Source organism: Mesoplodon mirus, assembly GCF_964341445.2.
Source record: "Mesoplodon mirus genome assembly, chromosome: 12".
NCBI classification, from domain to species: domain Eukaryota; kingdom Metazoa; phylum Chordata; class Mammalia; order Artiodactyla; family Ziphiidae; genus Mesoplodon; species Mesoplodon mirus.
The window spans coordinates 7,965,088-7,985,220 of record NC_138988.1 but is presented as its reverse complement, the minus strand read 5'-3'; the positions used below and the strand labels follow the sequence as shown (position 1 = coordinate 7,985,220).

The 20,133-nt window shown below is 49.6% G+C and overlaps 1 protein-coding gene across 3 annotated transcripts in view; it reads right to left on the bottom strand.

Annotated features, from left to right (window-relative positions):
• Window positions 1–20,133, bottom strand: part of SRGAP3 (SLIT-ROBO Rho GTPase activating protein 3) — a 280,149-nt gene that overhangs the window by 113,332 nt on the left and 146,684 nt on the right. For all 3 annotated transcript variants that reach the window (XM_082639785.1, XM_082639787.1, XM_082639788.1), the window contains exon 3: window positions 1,286–1,448. In XM_082639785.1, coding sequence (XP_082495911.1) covers window positions 1,286–1,448 — 163 coding nt within the window. The remainder of the gene's footprint in view (window positions 1–1,285; window positions 1,449–20,133) is intronic.

Genomic DNA, 20,133 nt, shown 5'->3' with positions numbered 1-20,133 from the left:
AGACAAATACTATATTACATCACTTATATGTGGAATCTAAAAAATAATACAAATGAATGTATATGCAAAACAGAAACAGACACACAGATATAGAAAACAAACTACTGGTTACCAAAAGGGAGAGGGGCAAATTAGTGGTATGGGATTAAGAGACACAAACTACAATAAATGAAATAAATAAGCAACAAGGATATATTGTATAGCACAGGGAAATATAGCCATTATCTTATAAATTTTAATATAGTAAAATCTACAAAAATACTGAATCACTATTCTATACACCTACAACTAATAGAATATTGTAAATAAACTATACTTCAATTAAAAAAATAGCAGTGGGGCTTCCCCGGTGGCGCAGTGGTTGAGAGTCCGCCTGCCGATGCAGGGGACACGGGTTCGGGTTTGTGCTCCGGTCCAGGAAGATCCCATATGCCGTGGAGCGGCTGGGCCTGTGAGCCATGGCTGCTGAGCCTGCATGTCCAGAGCCTGTGCTCCGCAACAGGAGAGGCCACAACAGTGAGAAGCCCACGTACCGCAAAGAAAAAAAAAAAAATAGCAGTGAATGTGACAAAGGTGTATATAAAAGAAGCTCACAGCACCAATACTTATAATAATATGGAAATCACTGAAGTGTTCAACAGTAGGGATTGGTTAAATAAACTAGGGTACATCTGTATGATGAAATACTATGCAATCTTTCAAAATGTTGTGGAATTATATTTACTGATATGGGAAAATTTTGTAATCCAGTGTTATATAATTTGTTAGGTGACATAAGCAGAGAGTAAAATCGTATATGCAGTCTGATCTCATTTGGGAAAAGTACATACATATTCTAGAAAGTGTATAAAATCAGCACTCATAGAAAATGTATTTACATATGTACATATAAAGAAGCTCCTATGACAACCAAAGTGATTATGGCTGAGTGATAGCATTTCAGGTGACGTCAATTTCTAAGTGTTTGTTTGTTTTTGAATTTTATTTTTTATATAAGTGTGAGCTCATCTCTATGTTTCCAAATCTCCTACAATGAGTGTACTACTTACCTAACCATGCAAAGGTTTTTATTTTTGTGGTGATGGTGGTTGCTGAAGTGGCTGAGCCCCCCAGCCATATCTAGGACTCAAACTCAGGGTCTGGGGTGCCAAGTCCAGGCCTCAGCCCCCCGCACCCTTCAACATGCCTGCCCCCTGGTCCCATGTTCCCAAACCACACCCCACCGTGGCTGGCTGTCTTGCCAAGGCCAGCCTGGGGCAGAAACTCGAGTGGTCCAAGTACCCACCTTTTTGAAGAGTCTGATGACATCCTCGCTGATTTGGGAGAGGCGAACGATGACATTGTTCATGAAGATGTCATTGAGGGTGGCATGGTCTCGGCTCTCCCGCCTGGTCTGATGCAGGACTAGATACCAACAGTTCACGGGCGAGAGGAGATACTGGTCCTTCCTGTGGAAACCAAGACAGCTCAGGTTGGCTCCACTGAAACTGCCAGCCACACAGTGTTCTACACTGTCACCCACCGCGGCTCTTTTGACCCTCATGGGGCCCTTTCAAACTCGTTTTATTATAACATATTTAACAGCTGGGGCAACAGAGACCATGAGGAAGCAATCCTCCCAAGGTCACAGAGCAGTGCTGGGGCCAAAACCCAGATCTTTGACTAGAAGTCCTATCCTGTCCTACTCTCCCATTGGATGTGGCACTTGCTACATGTATCTCTCCCTTCTGAGAGGAAGCTGTCTTCCCTGGAGTTAAGAAATACTAAACCAGTTGTGCTTGAAATTCTTGTATGAGTTCTAGAAATATCCAGGGGAAAGAACAAAAAGTGGACCCTTTCCTTCCCCTCCTTGCCTCCTCCAACCCCTGGGGGTTCCTCAGGCTCTTAACCTTTTTGTCCTCCTCCAGGGTCAGTCCTGGTCTCTTGGCCTCTTGGAAACACATTCCTTTGCCCCTCAATGGAGCTGAGGGCCTGGAGGATTTCAGGTTCTATACTTGGAAAGAGAGCCTAAGGAAATCTGCTTTTGAGTGAAGTACACACAAGACATATCTTTGTCCTTCAATGACTGACACATTCTTAGTGTCCTCTAGCTGGGCATTATGCTAAAACAGGGGTTCTCAAAGTGTCGGGGTCCCCAGACCAGCAGCAGCATCGCCTGGGGTCTATCAGAAATGCAGGCTCTTGAGCCTCACTGCAGCCCTGCTGAATCAGAACCTCTGGAGGTGACCCGGTGATCTAGGTTTTAACAAGCCCTCCAAGCTGCTGATTCCCACGCAAGTCTGAGAACCACAGATCTATGCACCAGTGTTTCCCGAAACATGGGAAATGGGATATTTCCAAAAATGAAATGGGGGATATCTCTCTTCTCTGTGCTTTACCAAAGACCCCTCTGTTAGTCCCAATAAAGTGTATATATATCCTAGTGTCCAGGAAGACAGTAAAGGACAATCAGATACCAAAATCAAACCAATAATCCCACGTCGCCACATGGGGCATCTGGCATGTGTACTTGACCTATGACCCTTCCTCCACTTTCCAAGGTGGGAAGGTGATGTTGGGGCAGAGGCCCATCCACCACCTAGGGTGACTGGCTCAAGGTCCAGTCCCCCAGGCCTGCCTGGCTCCCCCGGGGGGCTGGCCATGGTTCTCTAAGGAAATGCGGCCTCCCACGATCAGTGTTTCTGAGGAAGGGAATTCTGCTGACTTCCGTTTTGACCACATCATCCTCCCAAAGTCTAGTGGAACTGTAGCCCTGAGGGCCTCTGGGCAGCCAGAGCACGTACACCCCTCACTGCACCCAAACCCTGGGCTTGGGAAGGATAGGTGAGGAGAGGCCAGTTGACTTTTCTTTCTGTCACCAAACGGGCTTAAAAATCTGCCCAGGTAGCCGGAATTTGGGAGAAAGGAATTTGGTTGAGAGAGAGGATGGATATGTTAGAGACCGCTAAGGAAAATGGAGGAGACATTATGCTGTAAGAGAAACGAAGCAGTTTCTCCTTTGTTTATAGCCTAGAGAAAAGGCCAGAACACTGAAATCCAACAGCCCAGCCCAAATCCCTCAGCATTTATTCCGTGTCAGGTCTCAGGTGGGCTCTGGGTGACCGCGGACACAGATCTGCCTCGGAGGGGCTCCTAATGAGGTGGCTGAGGCAGAAGGATTACACTGGAAGGTGCTGAAGCGCTGGGATAGAAACACGCGGAGCACCCGTTCTGCACGAGAAGCTGGAGAAAACGCGGAGCCCACTCCACGTCCCCGTCACACAGTCCCCTGTGCTTTCCTGCCAGCTTCTTCCCGCCTGGGGTCTTCACGCGCGCTGTGCCATCTGGAATGTGTGAGCCCCTGCTCTTCCCTCTTCCTCTGAGTCTTGGCTTAAATGATACTCCCTGGAGAGTGTGCCTCGGAGGACCTCGCTCTAGGGCAGCAGTTCTCAGAGGTGGTCCCCAGCCCAGATGCATCAGCTTCACTTTGAAATTTGTTGGAAATGTAAATTGTCGGGGCCACTCCAGACCACTTAATAAGAAATCCTGGAGGTGGGACCAGCACCTGTGTTTTGACTAGCCCTCCAGGGGATTGCGATGCACTCTCAGGTTTGAGAATTCCTGCCTTAAGGAGTTTCCACTCCCCACCCATCACCCTACTCGAAGTTCTGTGAGAGCAGGAACTGTTTCTGTCTTAGTCACCATATCCAGTACCCAGCAATGTGCCTGACATGTAGTAGGTGCTGTAGAAGAGAAACCCAACAGAAAAGGTCACATTTGTGCTGGGTCTTAAAGAATAGGTAGGAGTTTTCCAAATAGAGGGGCAGAGAGATGGAATTGCAGGCAGAGGGACCTGTGGATACAAAGACAGAGAAGCAGCTCAGCAGAGCTAGAATGCTGAGTGTGTTAGGGGAGGACACAAGGATGGGGAGACAGGTGAAAGGCTTGATTGTGGGGAATCGACCGGCAGCCTAATGAGTTGGGATTTTATCATCTAGGCCATATGGTTCTCAACCCACATTGCACACTAAAATCATCTGGGAAGCTTTTAAAAAACACCAAGACCCAGGCCCTACCCAAGACCAATTAAGTCAGAATCTCTGGGGGTAGAACCTTCGTATTTCTAAAACATTCTCTATAAGATTCTAATATGCACCCAGGGTTAAGAATGCCTGCTGTAGGCAGTGGAGAGTCATGGAAGTTATTTAAGCAGAGGTATGATCTAACCAATGTGTGTCTTAGAAAGATCATTGCAGGCAGACTGGAGGATGATGGACAGATGAGTGCGTGGGTGGATGAGTTGGTGGGTGGGTGGCTTGTTGGGTGGATAGACGGGTGGGTGGATGAGCAGGTGGATGAGTGGAGGGCTGGATGGGTGTGGGCAGAGATGTGGGGCTGGAGGCAGGAGGACCAGCCAGGGGTGACCGTAGTCCAGGAAAAGAGAGATGATGAGGGCCTGGGTGGTGGCCAGAGAAGGGTGAATGTAAGGGACTCCTCGCCAAGAGAGCAGAGAATCTTGGAGACTTCCTGGAAATAGAGAGGGGGTGGGGGAGGGGGAAGTGGATGGTGATTCTGAGATTTGGATCTCAGGCGACTGGTTGGATGCTGAAGACATGAACCAAGATAAGAACTGCAAGGGGAGAAGTGGGTTTGGGCAGAAAATACTTTACATCCCATTTCCACAGCTTCCTAGGTGGCGATGGAAATGCAAGGATGAAAGGAGAGATGAGATAATTGAGCTGTTACCTAAATTACTTCAGGGGCTGAGCTCAGCCTGGGATGCAAGAATTGAACAGCATCAGGGAATTAAATGTGCAAAATTTATGGAAGTCACAGCCAGAAGGTAAGTTTCAGGGGAAAGGAAAAAGGTCTGGAAAGGGTGCAAAAGAGCTGGGACAGCTTGGGGACCATTAATTAGGTCACCTGGCCAGGGAGAGACTGGGTAAGAGAAAGAGTGGAAAGGAGGCGCTTTCCTTATCAGCAGCTGTGGGCAGGAGGCAACGCAGACGGGACTACAGGGGTGGCAGAAGGAGCAGCGGCAAGGAGGGGAGAGTTACCCGAAAGCAACCAAGGACTCGTCAAGCTAAAGTGAGTGGCTGCTGAGGAGATGAGGCCTTGGTTCATTCAGGCTTTCATTCATTCATTGTCTGTCTCTGTGTGTACGTGCCAGGCAGGCGAGGGGCTGGGGATGCAGCAGTAACCACAGCAGGCAAGACCCTGCTCCACAAGGCTACATTCGGGTAAGGGAGACACACAAGGAAGCAGAAGATGATGATACAGCCTCATAAATGTAGTGATGGGAAGTAGACTATGGGGCAGAGGAGGCCCCCTCGCCCAGATCTGGTGGAGGGGTGAGCATGGATGGCTTCCTGGAGGAAGCACTTTCTAGACAGAGAACTAAAGGCTGGAATGGAGTTTGACAGGGGAGAGCTTTCTAGGTGGAGAAATATGATGAACAAAGGCCTAGAGAGAGCAGGTTGGTGAGTCAAACATAGTCAAGGGGGCTCAAGCATCGTGTCCTGGAGTGATGGGGGGAGAGTGAAAAACAAGGTTGGAGAATTAGGAAGAGGCCCCATAGTTAAGGGCCTTAAGTCCCAGTAGAGAGTTTGAGCTTCATCTCGAGGTTGGCGGGGAGCCACTGAGGGGTTTAGAGCAGGGGAGTGAAAGGGTAAAATTCCACTTTCAAACTCTCACTGTGGCTACTGCGTGGAGGACGGGCTTGAGGAGGCCAAGAGGGAAGTTAAGGGATTCAAGAAACATTTAGGTGGTAAACTGACTGGACCCTGAGATTGACTGGTTGGGAGGGAAAAGAAGATGCTCAGAATGACTCCAAGTCTTTCAGGCTGGGTGCCTGAGAGCAGGGGTAACATTTACGGAGATGAGGAACATTTACAGCGGCAGGGTAGGGAGGGAAGGCGATGAGTTTTATTTGAAGATGGCGAGTCTTAAGGGCTTGTGGAACACTCAGAAGGCGATATCTGGGCTAGAGAGATAAATGTGGACGCCGGCAACAAGCACTTGGATGATATTTGAAACCATGGAATGACCTGGAACTCTTTACAAATGCACGTGACCACGTGGCAGAAAAGGCAAATTCTCAGGAGGCCTGTGGAGGCTGCAGCTGGAGGGATGGGGCAGGGCTGCGCTCCTCCTGCCCTGGTGAGCTGGAAGAGGCCTGCGATGGGGATGATGCGCCAGCCCATCCTCTGCAGACACTGTCCCAGGCCTGCCGTGCAACCAGCAGGCCCATCCTCTGGGTCCACTCCAGTACAGGAGGCTGCTTCTGCTCTCCCCATCTTCTCCCAGCCCTGGCTCCCCTCGTGTGGGGCAGCTCATTTGTAGACTAAAAGACCGGGGTGAACAGGGCTGTCCACAGCCAGGGTCAGGGTGGAGTTGACCGCTCTGTGGAGAGCTGCCATCTGTGGCCTTGGCCACAATGGTACCTGGCTCTCACCATGTCAGAAAGAAGAGGGAAGGCCACAGATGGGGCCCAGCATGGTGAGACAGAAAGACACAATGAAACAGAAAGACACCTGGACTCAGGGGGGAGGGGTACCCCTGAGTCCATACTGCCTGTGCGACTATATGCAGGTCTCTTAACCCCTGTGGCCTGACTACTTAGACCATATTGTCAACCTTGGTGTTAAACACCAGAAAACAGCTCCAGGGTCATTCAGCAGTTCCCCCACTCAATACATTCTTATTGCATATTTCACATGGACCAGTCCCCAGGGACATGACATGGAGCGCAACAGACACAGCTCCTGCCTCCATGGAGCTTACAGTCCAGTGGGGGAGACACATAACCCTCAGAGAATTCAGCACGTGTGGATGGAGTCGCAGCCACAGAAAGTGCTAGAGAAGAGAGCATGGTGCATGAGCACTCATATCGAGGGGAGCTGGCTGGATTTCGGGGGTCTCTGAAGTGTCCCTAAGGAAGGGGCCTTTCAGCTAGGCTCTAAAGGAAGAGATGGGGGAGGCAGGTAACGGGGCCAGGAGAGTGGGCTTGGGGGTGAGGATATCAGGCAGAGGGAACAGAATGGGCAAAGGCTCACTGTGGGGCAGGGAGCTCGGTGCATTTAAGGCACCGAATAAAGGCCAGTGTGGCTAGAGCCCGGGGAGCAAAGCAGAAGAGGGGCAGGTGCGAGGTCCGGAGGGCTCCGGCCAGCGCACTGATCACCATCCCACGGGCCATCTGGATTGTACTGGGACCGCAGGAAGAAGCATCCAGGCCACATATGGCAGAGCTGGACACCGGCCTTCTCTTTTCAGGGGGTTACTTGTCCCTTTTGAAAACAGGACCCCTTTGACCTGAGACCCAGCTCTCCATGCTAGCAGCCATTCTGCCTGCTGCAGCCACACTTCTGGAAGATGCCAAAATGAACCTGGGCAGGCGTTCTGTCCTCTAAGGCACATCTTGAGGGCTTTTCTCCTTTTCCAGTCTTGCATCCCTGTGTCCACCCAGCAGGTGGGAGCTGCTGAGTTAAGGTATAATTGAGAACTTTCACATAGATGTGTCTGTATTTTACTTTTTACAGCCAGAAAATAGCAATGAAAATTTCTGGTGAGTCACAGCTTTCTTTCTTTGGCTAGCTAGGGGAGCTGGGTACGAGGATCCAAGCAACTGCAGCTAGAGGAGCGAGGCCTCGTCAAGCTGGTGAGTTGGGAAAATGAAATCAGCAGTGAGCCAGCTTCTCCCTTCTTCTTCTTCTGGCTGGGCACCGGAAAATTCCACTTAGCAAACAGAACCCATTTCCAGGCCTGTTGAGCCCCATCCAAATGCAGATGAATGCAAATCCACTGCCCTGGGATGGTGGTCCCTCCGGGAGGGAGGGGAGCTCCTGCAGCTGACCCCGTCCCCAAGACGAGTCCCTGCCTCTGGCTTCCCGCTCCCTTCCAAGACATTCCAGGGTCTTGCACTACGCTTGCTTGGGCAGCTGCCAGCAAAGCTCAGAAAAGCACTCCCTCAATTAGTTCTGGGGCCCAAAAAGTATGGTTAACCTCTTGCTACCTAAGTTGCCCCAATCAGGATTTGGAATTCATTGTCCTTGCTGGGAGCACGAATCATTAGTTCTGAAAATATTAACTGGGTGCCATCTCTTGTGCCAGACAGCGCTAAGCAAAGTGAGTCATGCTCCCTGATTCATGGAGCTTACAGTCCAGTAGGGGCCTCAGATGACAATCAAATAAGCACATAAGTAGACAGGAAATGGCATCGGTGAGAAGAACTGTGAGAGAGAAATGCATGGTGCCTCCTGAGTCTATAACGGAGGGGGCCGGGGGGGTTTACCTCACCCAGGAGAGGTGGAGGTGGTCCTTCTTGTCACCGAGACGTTAGCTGAGATGTTTCTCCTGGTTGAGGCCTTCCCTGCCCCCCAGCGGCTCCTCGATCTCTAGTACACCACCCCATTTTGTCGTTTTTACAGCACTACCACGCCTGTCATCTGTCCTGTTCATTTACTTCTTGTTTCTGTCTTTGACCCCTTTCTAGCTTACATCTGTCCTCTTCACCACTGTTTCTCTGGTGTCAGGCATGTCTGGGCACACAGTCGGCTGATAGATGAAAAGTGCCCAGAAGGGTGAGGTGGTACCAGAAAAATGCATAGGTTGTACAGTGGCCTAGGGATAAGGGAGTGCATCGCCAGCAGTTGGCGTGAAGGCTCTGCGCGCACGGGCGCCTTCCCGAGGGCAGAGCGGATGTACAAGGGGTGGAGACAAGGCCACAGAGGCAGCATAGACCAGGGCCTTGAGGGACAGGATGAGCATCTGGGCTGCGCACTGCTGGACACCAGTCTTCAGTAACAGAGCGCCACAGCTGGGTCATTTCAATAGCAGAAATGCATCGTCTCCCAGTTCTGGAGGCTGGAAGTCTGAGATCACGGTGTCAGCAGGGTTGGTTCCTTCTAAGGGCTGTGAGGGAGACTCTGTTCCGTGTCCCCCCCTCAGCTTCTGGCGGTATGCTGGCCATCTTTGGTATTCCAGCCATCTTTGGTGATCCGTGGCATGTAGACACATCACCCCAATCTCTGCGTTCATGTTCACGTGATGTTTTCCCTGGATGTGTGTCTATGTCCAAATTCCCCTTTTTTAATATTATAGGGACACCAGTCATGCTGGATTAGGGCCCACTCTAATGACCTCATCTTTACTTGATTACCTCTGTAAAGACCCTATTTCCAAACAAAGTCACACTCTGAGGTACTGGGGGTTTAGGACTTCAACATGTGGATTTTTGGAGGACAAAATTCAACCCATAATAGGCTGCTACCCCAAGTGGATCAGGAGTCTGAGGAGAGTTTACATGGTCACTTGGGCATATTTCCTGTGGTCCATTAGAGGAGCAAATGGACCTACGACGCAGAGGATAAAGTCTAACCTCCTCCGCCAGCATTTAAAGCCCATTTAAGGCCCAATCTGCTGCCTGCCCAGCCCTCTCCCTCATCCCCCTTTCTGCTCCAGGCAGTGGGTGAAGCTCTGAGCCAGGAATGGGTTTCTTCATTTACCTATTTTTTGTCCCCCAAGGCTTCTGAGTCTATCGTACTGGGAGTTGGGGAGCGTGGCTCTGCTGCTAATTGGCTGTGTGTTCTTGGGCTTGCGGCTCGACCTCTCTGAGGCTTTACTGCCTCATCCATCAAATGGATGGGTGAGTGACGGAGTGGCCAGTGAGGGCCTTTCAGACCTCTGTGACAAGAGCAACCATATATTTCAAAACCAAATGTATACATGTGATCTGACAAAGGAGTTTTTTCCCAATTCCCCAACTTATTTATTTGAAAAGCCTAACAAGAAGCACAAAAATGGAAACAGTGAATGGCTATTTTCTACCCTTTTATGTATCTAGCTTCAAAGACAAGAAAGTGAGGCTGCTGAAACCTGGGAAGGACTCTTCCTGGGTCACATGCATCTCCGCCTCGCATCTGTGCACTCACTCGCTCGGAATGCCTTCCCCTCTTCACTCCACGCAGCAAAATCTACTTCAAAGGCCTTTGCTCCAGGGATCATCTGAGGTCCACAGAATGTTCTGTCGGAACCACTCATTTCAATCTTCTCGTATAGTTACTTCCAGATGACATTTTTTATCTTCTCGCTTAACTCACTCGTCAGTTGCCCCCCACACATGTGGGCTTGTGTCATCACTTACTCTATAAGCCCCTTGAAGGCAGGAACCACCTCTCATATTTCCCTGTATCCCTCCAGAGCCCTTGGCAGACTCTAATTCATTCACTCATTCACTCGCTCTTCTAATATCCTTTGAGTATCTTCCATGTGCTAATAGGTGCTGTCCAGTCCCAGGGGATTAAAAAGATGACTGGATGAGCCTTGAGAAGGCTCACAATCTAGCGGTTGAACTTAATGCAAACCAAGAATTCTTATGGCCATTGGTCAGAACACCTTTAGTTGAAGTGAAGGAAAAACTTACTTCAGACTGGCTTAAACAAAAACGGTAGTAATGGGAGGAAGAAAAATTTTAAGGATCAAAAATTTTAATCAAAAAAATGTAAAGGAATAGGTGGTTGTTGCCCTCGGGCATGGCTGCATCCAGGGGCTCAAAGGATGTCAGCAGGACCTGGTCTCTGTCACTTGGCTCTGCTTTCCTCTCTCTGTGCTGGCTTCACTCTCAGGCAGGCCCTCTTCAAACCAAAAGTACCCTGACTGCTAGTCATCCCAGTAAAAAGAGAGCTTTTCCCCACCTGTTCCACCAAAAATCCTGGAATTGCAGGTCGCTAGATTAAAGCTCTGTGGCCAAGAGAATACAATGCTGGTCACAGGCTCACCATTGTTCAGGGATGATTCCCCAGAGGAAAATCTAGGTCTTGTTATCAAAAGAAGAAGAAGGGAGGGATGCTGAGCAGGGGAGAGTAACAGACGTTTCCTATGTTATGCTGGGTGAGGAACGGGATCTCAGAGGAGTGGGGGAGGGAGTGGCTCATTCTGCCTCAGGGTGGATGGGTAATCACAGAAACCTTTGCAGTGGGCTTGAAGTACACGTAAGAGTTTGCTGGATGGGAAACACAAAGACAGACATATCCTGCAGGCAGACGACGGAAGGCTGAGTGTGAAGCTGTGAGGTCAGACAAGACATGGATGTTCCGGGGCTGGAAGAAGTTCTTTTGGGCTCGGGCAGCAGTGATGCAGGGCGTGGTGAAAAGGTGGCAGGAAGGGAGGAGCCAGACCATGAAGGACTTCGAAGGTCAAGGTTGAATGAAGGTTTTGAATGGTCCAGTGATATGATCGCTGGGCGGGAAGGCCAGGTGGGAGGCAGAGCCGCTGTCCAGGTGAGGGGGGAGAATCTGGGGCTTTGCCTGGGAGTCACCTGGTGGCAAACGGTGGGCGTGAGGCTTCAGGGCAGGGCAGCCCCTTCATGAAGCTGAGATCTGCTGACTTAAAAGCTGCTGTTGGCTGACACCAGCCCTGAGACAGTCATTCCAAAGGGAAGAACTACATCCATTGGGTCACCTGCCCGAAGCAGGTTCTGCTTACCCATGCTGGGTGCTATGGAGTCACAAGCTGGGGTTCAAGTACCAGTTCTGCTCCACACCAGCTGGGTGAATTGGGAAGCTAGTCAAACCTTTTCTTTCTTTATCTGTAAAACAGGGTTGATAACGCCTACCTCACAGTGGTGCTTTAAGGATTAAATGAGGTAGTTCATAAGACACTCTCAGCATCAAACCCAGCGCCTGATAATAGTAATAATCATTATTACTGGCATCAGTATTATCGCCACCAGCACCTCACTTGGCTACTGGGAAAATCCATTGACTGATGTATGTAACCATACAGCCCATGGTAGGTTTGCTATAAATATGGTTTTCCTCCTCCCATTACTACCTTCTCCCCCAGTAAACCCTTATGTGTACTTCAAGGCCCAGTGCCAATGGTCTGGAGACGCCCCCTCCACCCTGAGGATCGGTCCTCACACCTCAAAGTGATGGCACACTGGGTCTGGTCCAGCAGCACTCCTGAGATCCCTTTTGACTTGCTGAATGTATTCTTGGTACTGGAACAAAAATTTCTGCCTCATTAGGCAACGTCTGGCCAACCTCATCTTCTCTCTCCCTGTGAGAACCTTTGCCTTGGTTTATCCACCTGCAAAATGGGTGCATCATGTGGTACGTGCAGCACCCAGCAGAGGAAGGGCACTGACTCACAGTTCCTCCGGTCAGTTCTTTCACCAACCAGCAGGGATCCTAAGCCAGGCCCACCCTGGCTGGCCTTCAGGTTCTTTGCCTGTCAGATGGGGATGATGACACCTTCCCTGACTCCCCCGGCCCCACCAGGATTCTTGGGAGGATTTAAGCAGCTAAAGCCTGGGGAGGCACTCTGCAAAGTGTAAGGTGCTGTATAATCTTGGAAGATCATTATTGTCCTCTTTGCTTAATGGAATGGAGTCAAAACTAACCCCCTGCATACCACTGCTTGTTAATTACAACAACATCTATTTTATCTTTATTACAACATCTACTTTCATTTTTAGAATAAAATTTAAATGATATGCACGTATCTATGTGTATCAAGCATATCCAAATACAAACAAATCACGTCCTGGTTAATATTAATACTTTGGAAGTTGCTGATTACAGTCTCTGAGGATTCCAGGAAACTGGGTGTAGGATCTGGAGAGGCCCCAGAAGGAAAAACTGGAAGGAGGATAAGGGGCTGTAGCCATTGCAAAGACCACTCAAGGGGCTGACCCTCCTGCCTTAAAATCCCTCCCAGCAACGAAAACAAAGGTGGGGGATGAAGAGGGTGGAGATGAAAGATATTCAGTTTCCAGGAGGAGCTGGCAGGGGCCCTCGGGGTATCTCACGTTGGCTTCAGGATTTCTGCCATCCCGCACACCACCATACTTCATACCTTCCTGTTGAGTGTCTCTTTTTACTTAAATGGATTTATTTACAAAAAGGACTTTCCTTAGTCTTAGTTAAAATAAAATTTTAAAAACCACCTTTACTTGCCCTAAATAGAAGGTTACTGGAAAAAAGTAAGTTCCAAACAGTATCATTGAATCCTAGGCAGATGCTAATACCCAAGATCTGCTGTCTGTTTGTTAAATGGAGGGTTAGAGAGGTGTTAGCAACACACTAGAACCAAACTATAACTGCAAAGACTGAAAGCGAACTGAAAAGATCAGTCACTATTTATGGCTCACGTGCTATCGAAGATCCCTCTCTCATTCTGAGGAACACTGATCCGGTCTGACAAGCCTTCACACTACAGAAATGTGCCCCTAAAACACCCGACTGTGTTGTGTACATACGTCCATGGATTGGGCACTCACACCTCCCAAGGCAGCTCTTTTCTTTTCTTGCTGGACAGCTCTGGCTACTGGAACGTTCTCAAGGTTGAGTTAAAGTCTGCTTTTCTGAAAATGCTATCCTTGGACCTCACTTCTCTCCTTCAGCATCCCCACAAGTCTATTTCCTTCAAGTATTTGAAGAAAGTATTCAGTAGTATCTTGGTCTTTTCAGTTATTCATTCAAAAACTTTGATAGAGCTTCTACTGTATGTCAGAGAGAGAGGGACTAGAAATGGCCCCTTGCCTTCAAGCAGCTGGCAGACTGAGGTGGGAGAACCAGATATATGAACTGGATCATTCCTTGATAATCGGACCCAAGCCCCAGGAGAGCGACATACAGATCACCATGGCAGGCCAGGGGAGGAGCAGTGACTGCGAACCTGGGACCTGCAGCAGGGACTTCGCAGAGTAGGTGAGCCCTGAGCTGGCCCTGGGGAGACGAGCATGAGCTGACCAGTGGGAGAAGAAGGTGCCCTCTGATGCCCACACGAGGAGGACGTGGTCTGGACTGCTGGCTGACTCTCAGGGAACACAAACCCAGCCCAGAGCGGTGAGGGGACACACCGAGAGGCATGCAGCTAGAAGAAATTCTGCACTTTGGAGCCAGTTAAACCAAGATTAGAATCCTAGATTATCATAGTAAATGAAGTAAGTCAGACAGAGAAAGACAAACATCATATGATATCACCCATATGTGGAATCTAATTTTTTTTAAAAAGATACAAATGAACTCTTTTACAAAACAGAAGCAGACTTACAGACATCAAAAACAAACTTATGGTTACCAAAGGGGAAACGTCGGGGGGAGGGTTATACCGGGAGCTTGGGATGAACACACACACACTACTATATATAAGACAGATAACCAACAAGGGCCTACTGTATAGCACGGGGAACTCTACCCAACATTCTGTGGCAACCTATATGAGATAATAATCTAAAAAAGAATGAATATATGTATAACTAAATCACTTTGCTGTACACCTGAAATTAACACAACATTGTAAATCAACTATACTCCAATAAAATTAAAATATTTTTTAAAAATCCTAGTTCTGCCACTTACCTGTTCTAGCTATGTCCCTCTGGACAAATTACTTAATTTCTCAAAACCTCAATGTTTTCAACTAGAAAGACAGAGATAGTACCTGCCTCAAAGGCCACAACATTTACCATGAAGGTTAAATGAGACGATCCATGTCAAACATCTATAGGGCACCGGGCATATGGTAATATGTATGTGGGGGGAATCTGAAAGATTAAACAACTTGCACAGCACAGACAGAGCCACCAGGAAAGAGTCGGCTGGCAACTTGTCCTAGGAGAATACCAGCTCTGGACAGCATTACTAGAAAGCCATCACTGGTGTGATGGTAGCCATAGTAACAGCAGCAGCTATGAATGGAGATGCGATTCCCACCTGGAGGACCTCCCCCATCATCCCCACCTCGGTCTGAGCAAACCTTTCCATTCGGAATCCTTTGCACATTTTACTCACTACAAAAGTGCTTCTATCCTTAGGATTCACCTGGAAGGCTAAGTCTAAATTATAGCATCTTTTTAGGGAAATGCTACATCTGTGGAAACAAAAAGTCTGTGATGTTTTATCCCCCCAAAGAAGCATTTTCTTGGCAATCAACTTAGCTGCTCACTGAATCCTCCCTCTCAACTGCTCTGTGAAGCTAAGAGATGCTCCAAACCTCCTGTGCAGAGAATATTAAGCATTAATTCAGTGACTGGCCAAGCACCTCCCAGCTCTTTCCACACTCTGACTTTCCACAGTTGAAACATATTTGAATAGAATTCCCTGTTGCTTTTTTTTCACAGCTGTCCAAATAGCAGCAACCAACACTTAAACTTCTGGAGAGAGCATTTTTAGCAGGTATATCCCCGGAAGGTCAGGGGTATCAAAAACGGAGGGAGGGCTTCCCTGGTGGCGCAGTGGCTAAGAATCTGCCTGCCAATGCAGGGGACACGGGTTCGAGCCCTGGTCTGGGAAGGTCCCACGTGCCGCAGAGCAGCTAAGCCCATGCACTACAACTACTGAGCCTGTGCTCTAGAACCCACAAGCCCAAACTACCGAGCCTGCATGCCACAACTATTGAAGCACACGTGCCTAGAGCCCATGTTCCACAACAAGAGAAGCCAATGCAATGAAAAGTCTGCATACTGCAACAAAGAGTAGCCCCCACTCACCACAGCTAGAGAAAGCCCACACGCGGCAACAAAGACCCAACACAGCCAAAAATAATAAATAAATTAAATAAATAAATTTAAAAAACAAAACAAAAAAAAACAAAAAACAAAAAACGGAGGGAGTCAGAATTCTAAGAAGGGGGCTGTGTCAACTCCCACACTATTTGCATGCGGCGTGAACATTCCAGAGGGGAATCCAGAGTTTGTCTCAACAGAGCTTTTTATACTGGATCCCAAGGAGCGCTTGTATGGTAAAAAATTAATAAATATTCTGAGAGAGGGAGAATCCTGTGGTCAAACAGCCTTCAGAAAGAAGTCAGCAGGCTTATTTATTGTAAAACCTCTCAGAGCCTTTCATGGGGAAACTCTAAGGGGAGGCACAGAGTGGCAGTCTTTCCCACCTCTACTCATTCTCGCTCTCTTTGCCTCCGCCCGCACGCCCCACCACCAGCCTCCACAGCTGGACAGCTCAAGGTGTTGGAGTTTCAGAAGACACTTCTCTGGAGGAAGAAGAAATCTTAGTTCCAGGAAACCTCTGGCTTCCTAGAACTACCCAATTTGTTTGCAGGACACCCCTCTACCCCCAGAGGCAGGTCTTAAGGTCCCTGTGTGCCACCCTCCCCAGCACATTCCTGCTCAGGACAGGCTCCCAGCCTCAAAAAGGACAAGGCCAGCGCAGGTCGGGCCTGGCTGCAAAAGGGCAGTGGATTATGGATTTTATGCTGGGGGAGAGGAGGGGTCTGGAAAGCCAGCACAGCCTGAAAGTGAATTGTAAACAATTTATCACCTAGAAAGTCATCAGCCTGGGCAACTCTTCAGCAGTGAATGGCCATCAGAATCCCCTGGAGGACTTGTTAAAATACAAATTGCTGCCCACCGCCCCCCCACCAGAGTTTCTCATGCAGAGGGTCTGAGGGGAGGCCAGAGACTTTGCTCTTCTGACAAGTCCCCCCAGGATGGGGACGCTGAAGCTGCTGGTCAAGACCACACTCTAAACTAGAGCTTGACTTCTGCAGTCCCAATTCCCCAATGAAGGACTGCCCTCTCAGCATCCCTGTGCCTGTGCCAGGTACCACGACTGGTGGTACCTTTGCCTTCACCCAGATGGCCTCCTCAAGCTCCTACGGCAGCCACAAATGTCCCCTTCCCTGCCCCCAACCACCCCCAGCCCAAAGCCACGTTAATTACCACCTGACCTTCATTCATTCATTCAACAAACATTCAGTGAGGACCAACCATATGCCAAACCTGGTGCCAGATGCTAGGGACCTCAAGTCAACAGCCACCCCCTCTTCCATCTCAGAGCTGGCAGCCCAGTCGTCAAAAGAGGGGCAGACAAGGAAAAAAGGTGACTACAGCACAGGGTGGCAGCTCTTGCCTTAGGCCCTTCTCAAGTCCCTTCATCTCAAGTCAGAAACAGATTCTTCTCTTTTCCTCAATTCTGCCTCTGACAGATTTCCCAGCACCTGTCCACTCTCTGTCAGCTCTGCTATCGCCCAGGCCCTCATCACCCCTGCCTGGGGAGCTATACTCCCATCACCCTGCTAGTCTGCTCAGCTCCACTCTTGCCCCCTCCAATCCAGGGTGATCTTTCAAAACTGGAAATCAGATCATGCTACTCCTACTGAGGATGGCTACGGCTCTCCTCACCACCAGTTCCAGCCCCACTGGCCTCTCTTCCCCTCACACCGTCCCCACGGCTGCTCCTTCTCATCCCTCTGGTCTCTGCTTAAATGCCACTTCCTCCAGAAGCCTTCCCTGGCTGCCGTTTTAGCTCAGTGCGGAGGATTCACGAGGGCTGCAAATCCTTTGACAGTCCTCCAGTGAGAGGAAGCCTTTATTTTCCCTCCCTTGAGCTAGAGCTGAGACCACTCTGATCAAGAGAATCTCGGCAGGGGCTGGAGGTGGGGTCCAAGAAGACTGCGGCTTGCCCCCCTGCCACTTCAGTGCCCTGAGCTCCCACGACTGAAGTGAGGCCCTGGCCCCATGTGGAGAGGGAGGCAGCCCAGCTGAGCCCAGCCTTACAGCTGTCTTCACCAAAGTGCCAGGGAACGTGGGGGAAGCTGTCTTAGACCCTCCAACCCAGACCCTAGCAATCATTCCATCCCAGCAATCATTGGATTCGTTTATTTGTTTTCTATGTTTGATTTGCATCTCTCTCCTCCACTAGATGGTAAATTCCACCACAGCAGGAACCAACTCTGCCTTGTTTGCCACTGTAAGCCAGGGCCGGGCACGTGGTAGGTGCTCGATAAATACCGACTGAATAAGCGAATCAACAAGTGCAGAATATTGTGGGCACACACAGGAAGGTACCAGGTCAGACTCAAGGAAGCTTTGCAGAGGAAGTGATATCTAAATGCTGAGGCCTAAAGAAAAAGAAGGTGGCAGGGTTCAAAGAACAGGGCCTCGGGGACTGGGTGCCTGCCCCAAGCACACCACCTATGGACATACCCCACGCCACGTGCTCTCTCTCTCTCGAGAGAGAGAGAGAGAGAGAGGAGGGACAGCGTCTCACTAACCTGTGTGTCTTCATCATGAAGCACGGTCTAAGAAAATAAGAGGTCCTCATTATACACATTTCAAATATGATGGCCCACATGGCTTTTCGGAGAGAGAAGCCTGAGCTGGAAGCCAGGAGCCCTGGGTTTTCTCACTCAACAGCTCACGATGTGTCCTTTGTAAAATCCCACTCAGCTTGCCTGGCATTCAGTTGGCTTGAGATAAAACCACTGGCTCCCTCTCTGCAGCCCTGGGTTATCAACAGGATTGTAAGAGAGCAAAGACGTCAGAGTGCTTTGAAAAAAGTGTTAGAATAGAAATATGTGATGGTAGAAAAGACACATGTGATGATGTTGTTCTCTGAATGTTCAACCTGCCCCAGGTAAACCATCAGGGCCACCAGCTGAGCCTTTCTTTGAATCACATGCCACATGGAACTCAGTCTGGGTGAGTCTAGCCCAGACTCCTCCTGGGTACCTCCGGGGCAGCTGTAAATTTTTCAGCTGCCCAGGTGGAGAGGGAGCAGCTGGAGCCGTAGAGAGACGGAGCCCATGGAGCAAAAGGAGGAGCACTGGACTTGGAGTCAAGAGATGTGAGTTCCTGTTATGGACTGAATGTTTGTGTTGCCCCAGAAGCCATATGTTGACACCCTACTCCCAATGTGATGGTGTTGGGACATGGGGCCTTTGGCAGGAAATTAGGATTAGATAAGGGCAGAGGAAGGGAGCCCTCATGATGGGATTAGTGCCCTTGTAAGAGTCTCTAGAGCTTGCTTCCTCTCTCTGTTCCTCTCACTGTGTGAGGACACAAGGAGAATCAGGTGTCCGCAAGCCACAGGAGGGCATTCACCAGAACCTCATCACGCCGGCACCCTGATCTCAGGCTTCCAGCCTCCAGAAGTGTGAGGAAAAACATGTCTGTTTATAAGCCACCCAGTCCATGGTACTTTGTTATAGCAGCCCAAGTGGACTAAGGCAGTGCCCATCCCAGTTTTGCCACTAATCTGCTGTGAGATCTTGGGCAAATTAATTCCCTCTCTGAACCAAATCTCTCAGCCATAGTGAACTTTATAGACCAAGTAAATCCCCTCCCTCCCTTTCTTCCTCCCTTCCTCCTGCTCACTCACGAAGGCCCCACCTCTGCCCCGAGGGGGCCCAGTGCAGTAGGAATAAAATGACCAGACCCACACCCTGAGAGGGTACCTGGCAGATAGGTGGACCCTCTTAATAAAGGATCTACAAGACAGCAGGACAAGGCTTCTCTGGACAGCCAGGACAGAGCACAGCACAGACCCTGTACACTGAGCTCCAAAGAAGAGGCAGCCAGAGGCCAGGCTGGTTGGCCCTGGGGTCAAAGGGCAAGTCCAGGCATCCCCTGGAGACTCCTGCTTCCAATAGCCATCGGGGGCAATGCCAAAGCATTAGCCTCACGCAGAGGGCCTGCAGCAGCTGCACTGGCCAGGGCCACACCCTAATTAGACTTTTCAGAGTGTGTCCAGTGGCCTGCTTGGCCAGACTGCCAGCTGGGGCTCCTGTTCTGTCTGGTGGCCTCGGTTAATGAAGCCATGAGGGGCTGACTGAGCTCATTACAGGCAATGCAAGGGAACAGGGGATGCCCGCCCATGCTCCCCCAGTGCCCCGCCTCCCTCCTCTCCACCATGTTCACACCGAGAACGGGAAGGGAGCTGATTTCAAACCAAGAGGAAGGAGAGGGGCAGGAGCTGAGCTCCAGCCCGATCACACAGCCTGGATGGCTCCCGTGACAGCCCAGCCAGAGGCGTGGGTTTCTGCAGTGTGTCTGTGGTTTTAGGGGAGTGTTCAGAGTCCATGGCTGTTCTCAGACCACACGCAGGCCCTTTCTTATCTCAGGCCAAGGAGGCAGAATGGGAGCAAAGGTTCAAACCTGTCACTTTCCAATAATTGGCCCACAGACATGTTTGTACAAGCCGCTCAGTCAGAGCTTCGCTGTCCTCATCTCTAAGATGCGGTAGTAATACCCATCCAGCTCAAAGTAAGTACTCAGTTAATGTGCTCAATAAATCATCACTGTTGTTTTTATTATTAAAAGACAGGCAAGAAAAGGCACCAAAATGTGAGCTTCTGAGTGGTGGGACTGCGAGTGATTTTTTTTTCTTCTACTTTTCTACATTTTCTAAATTG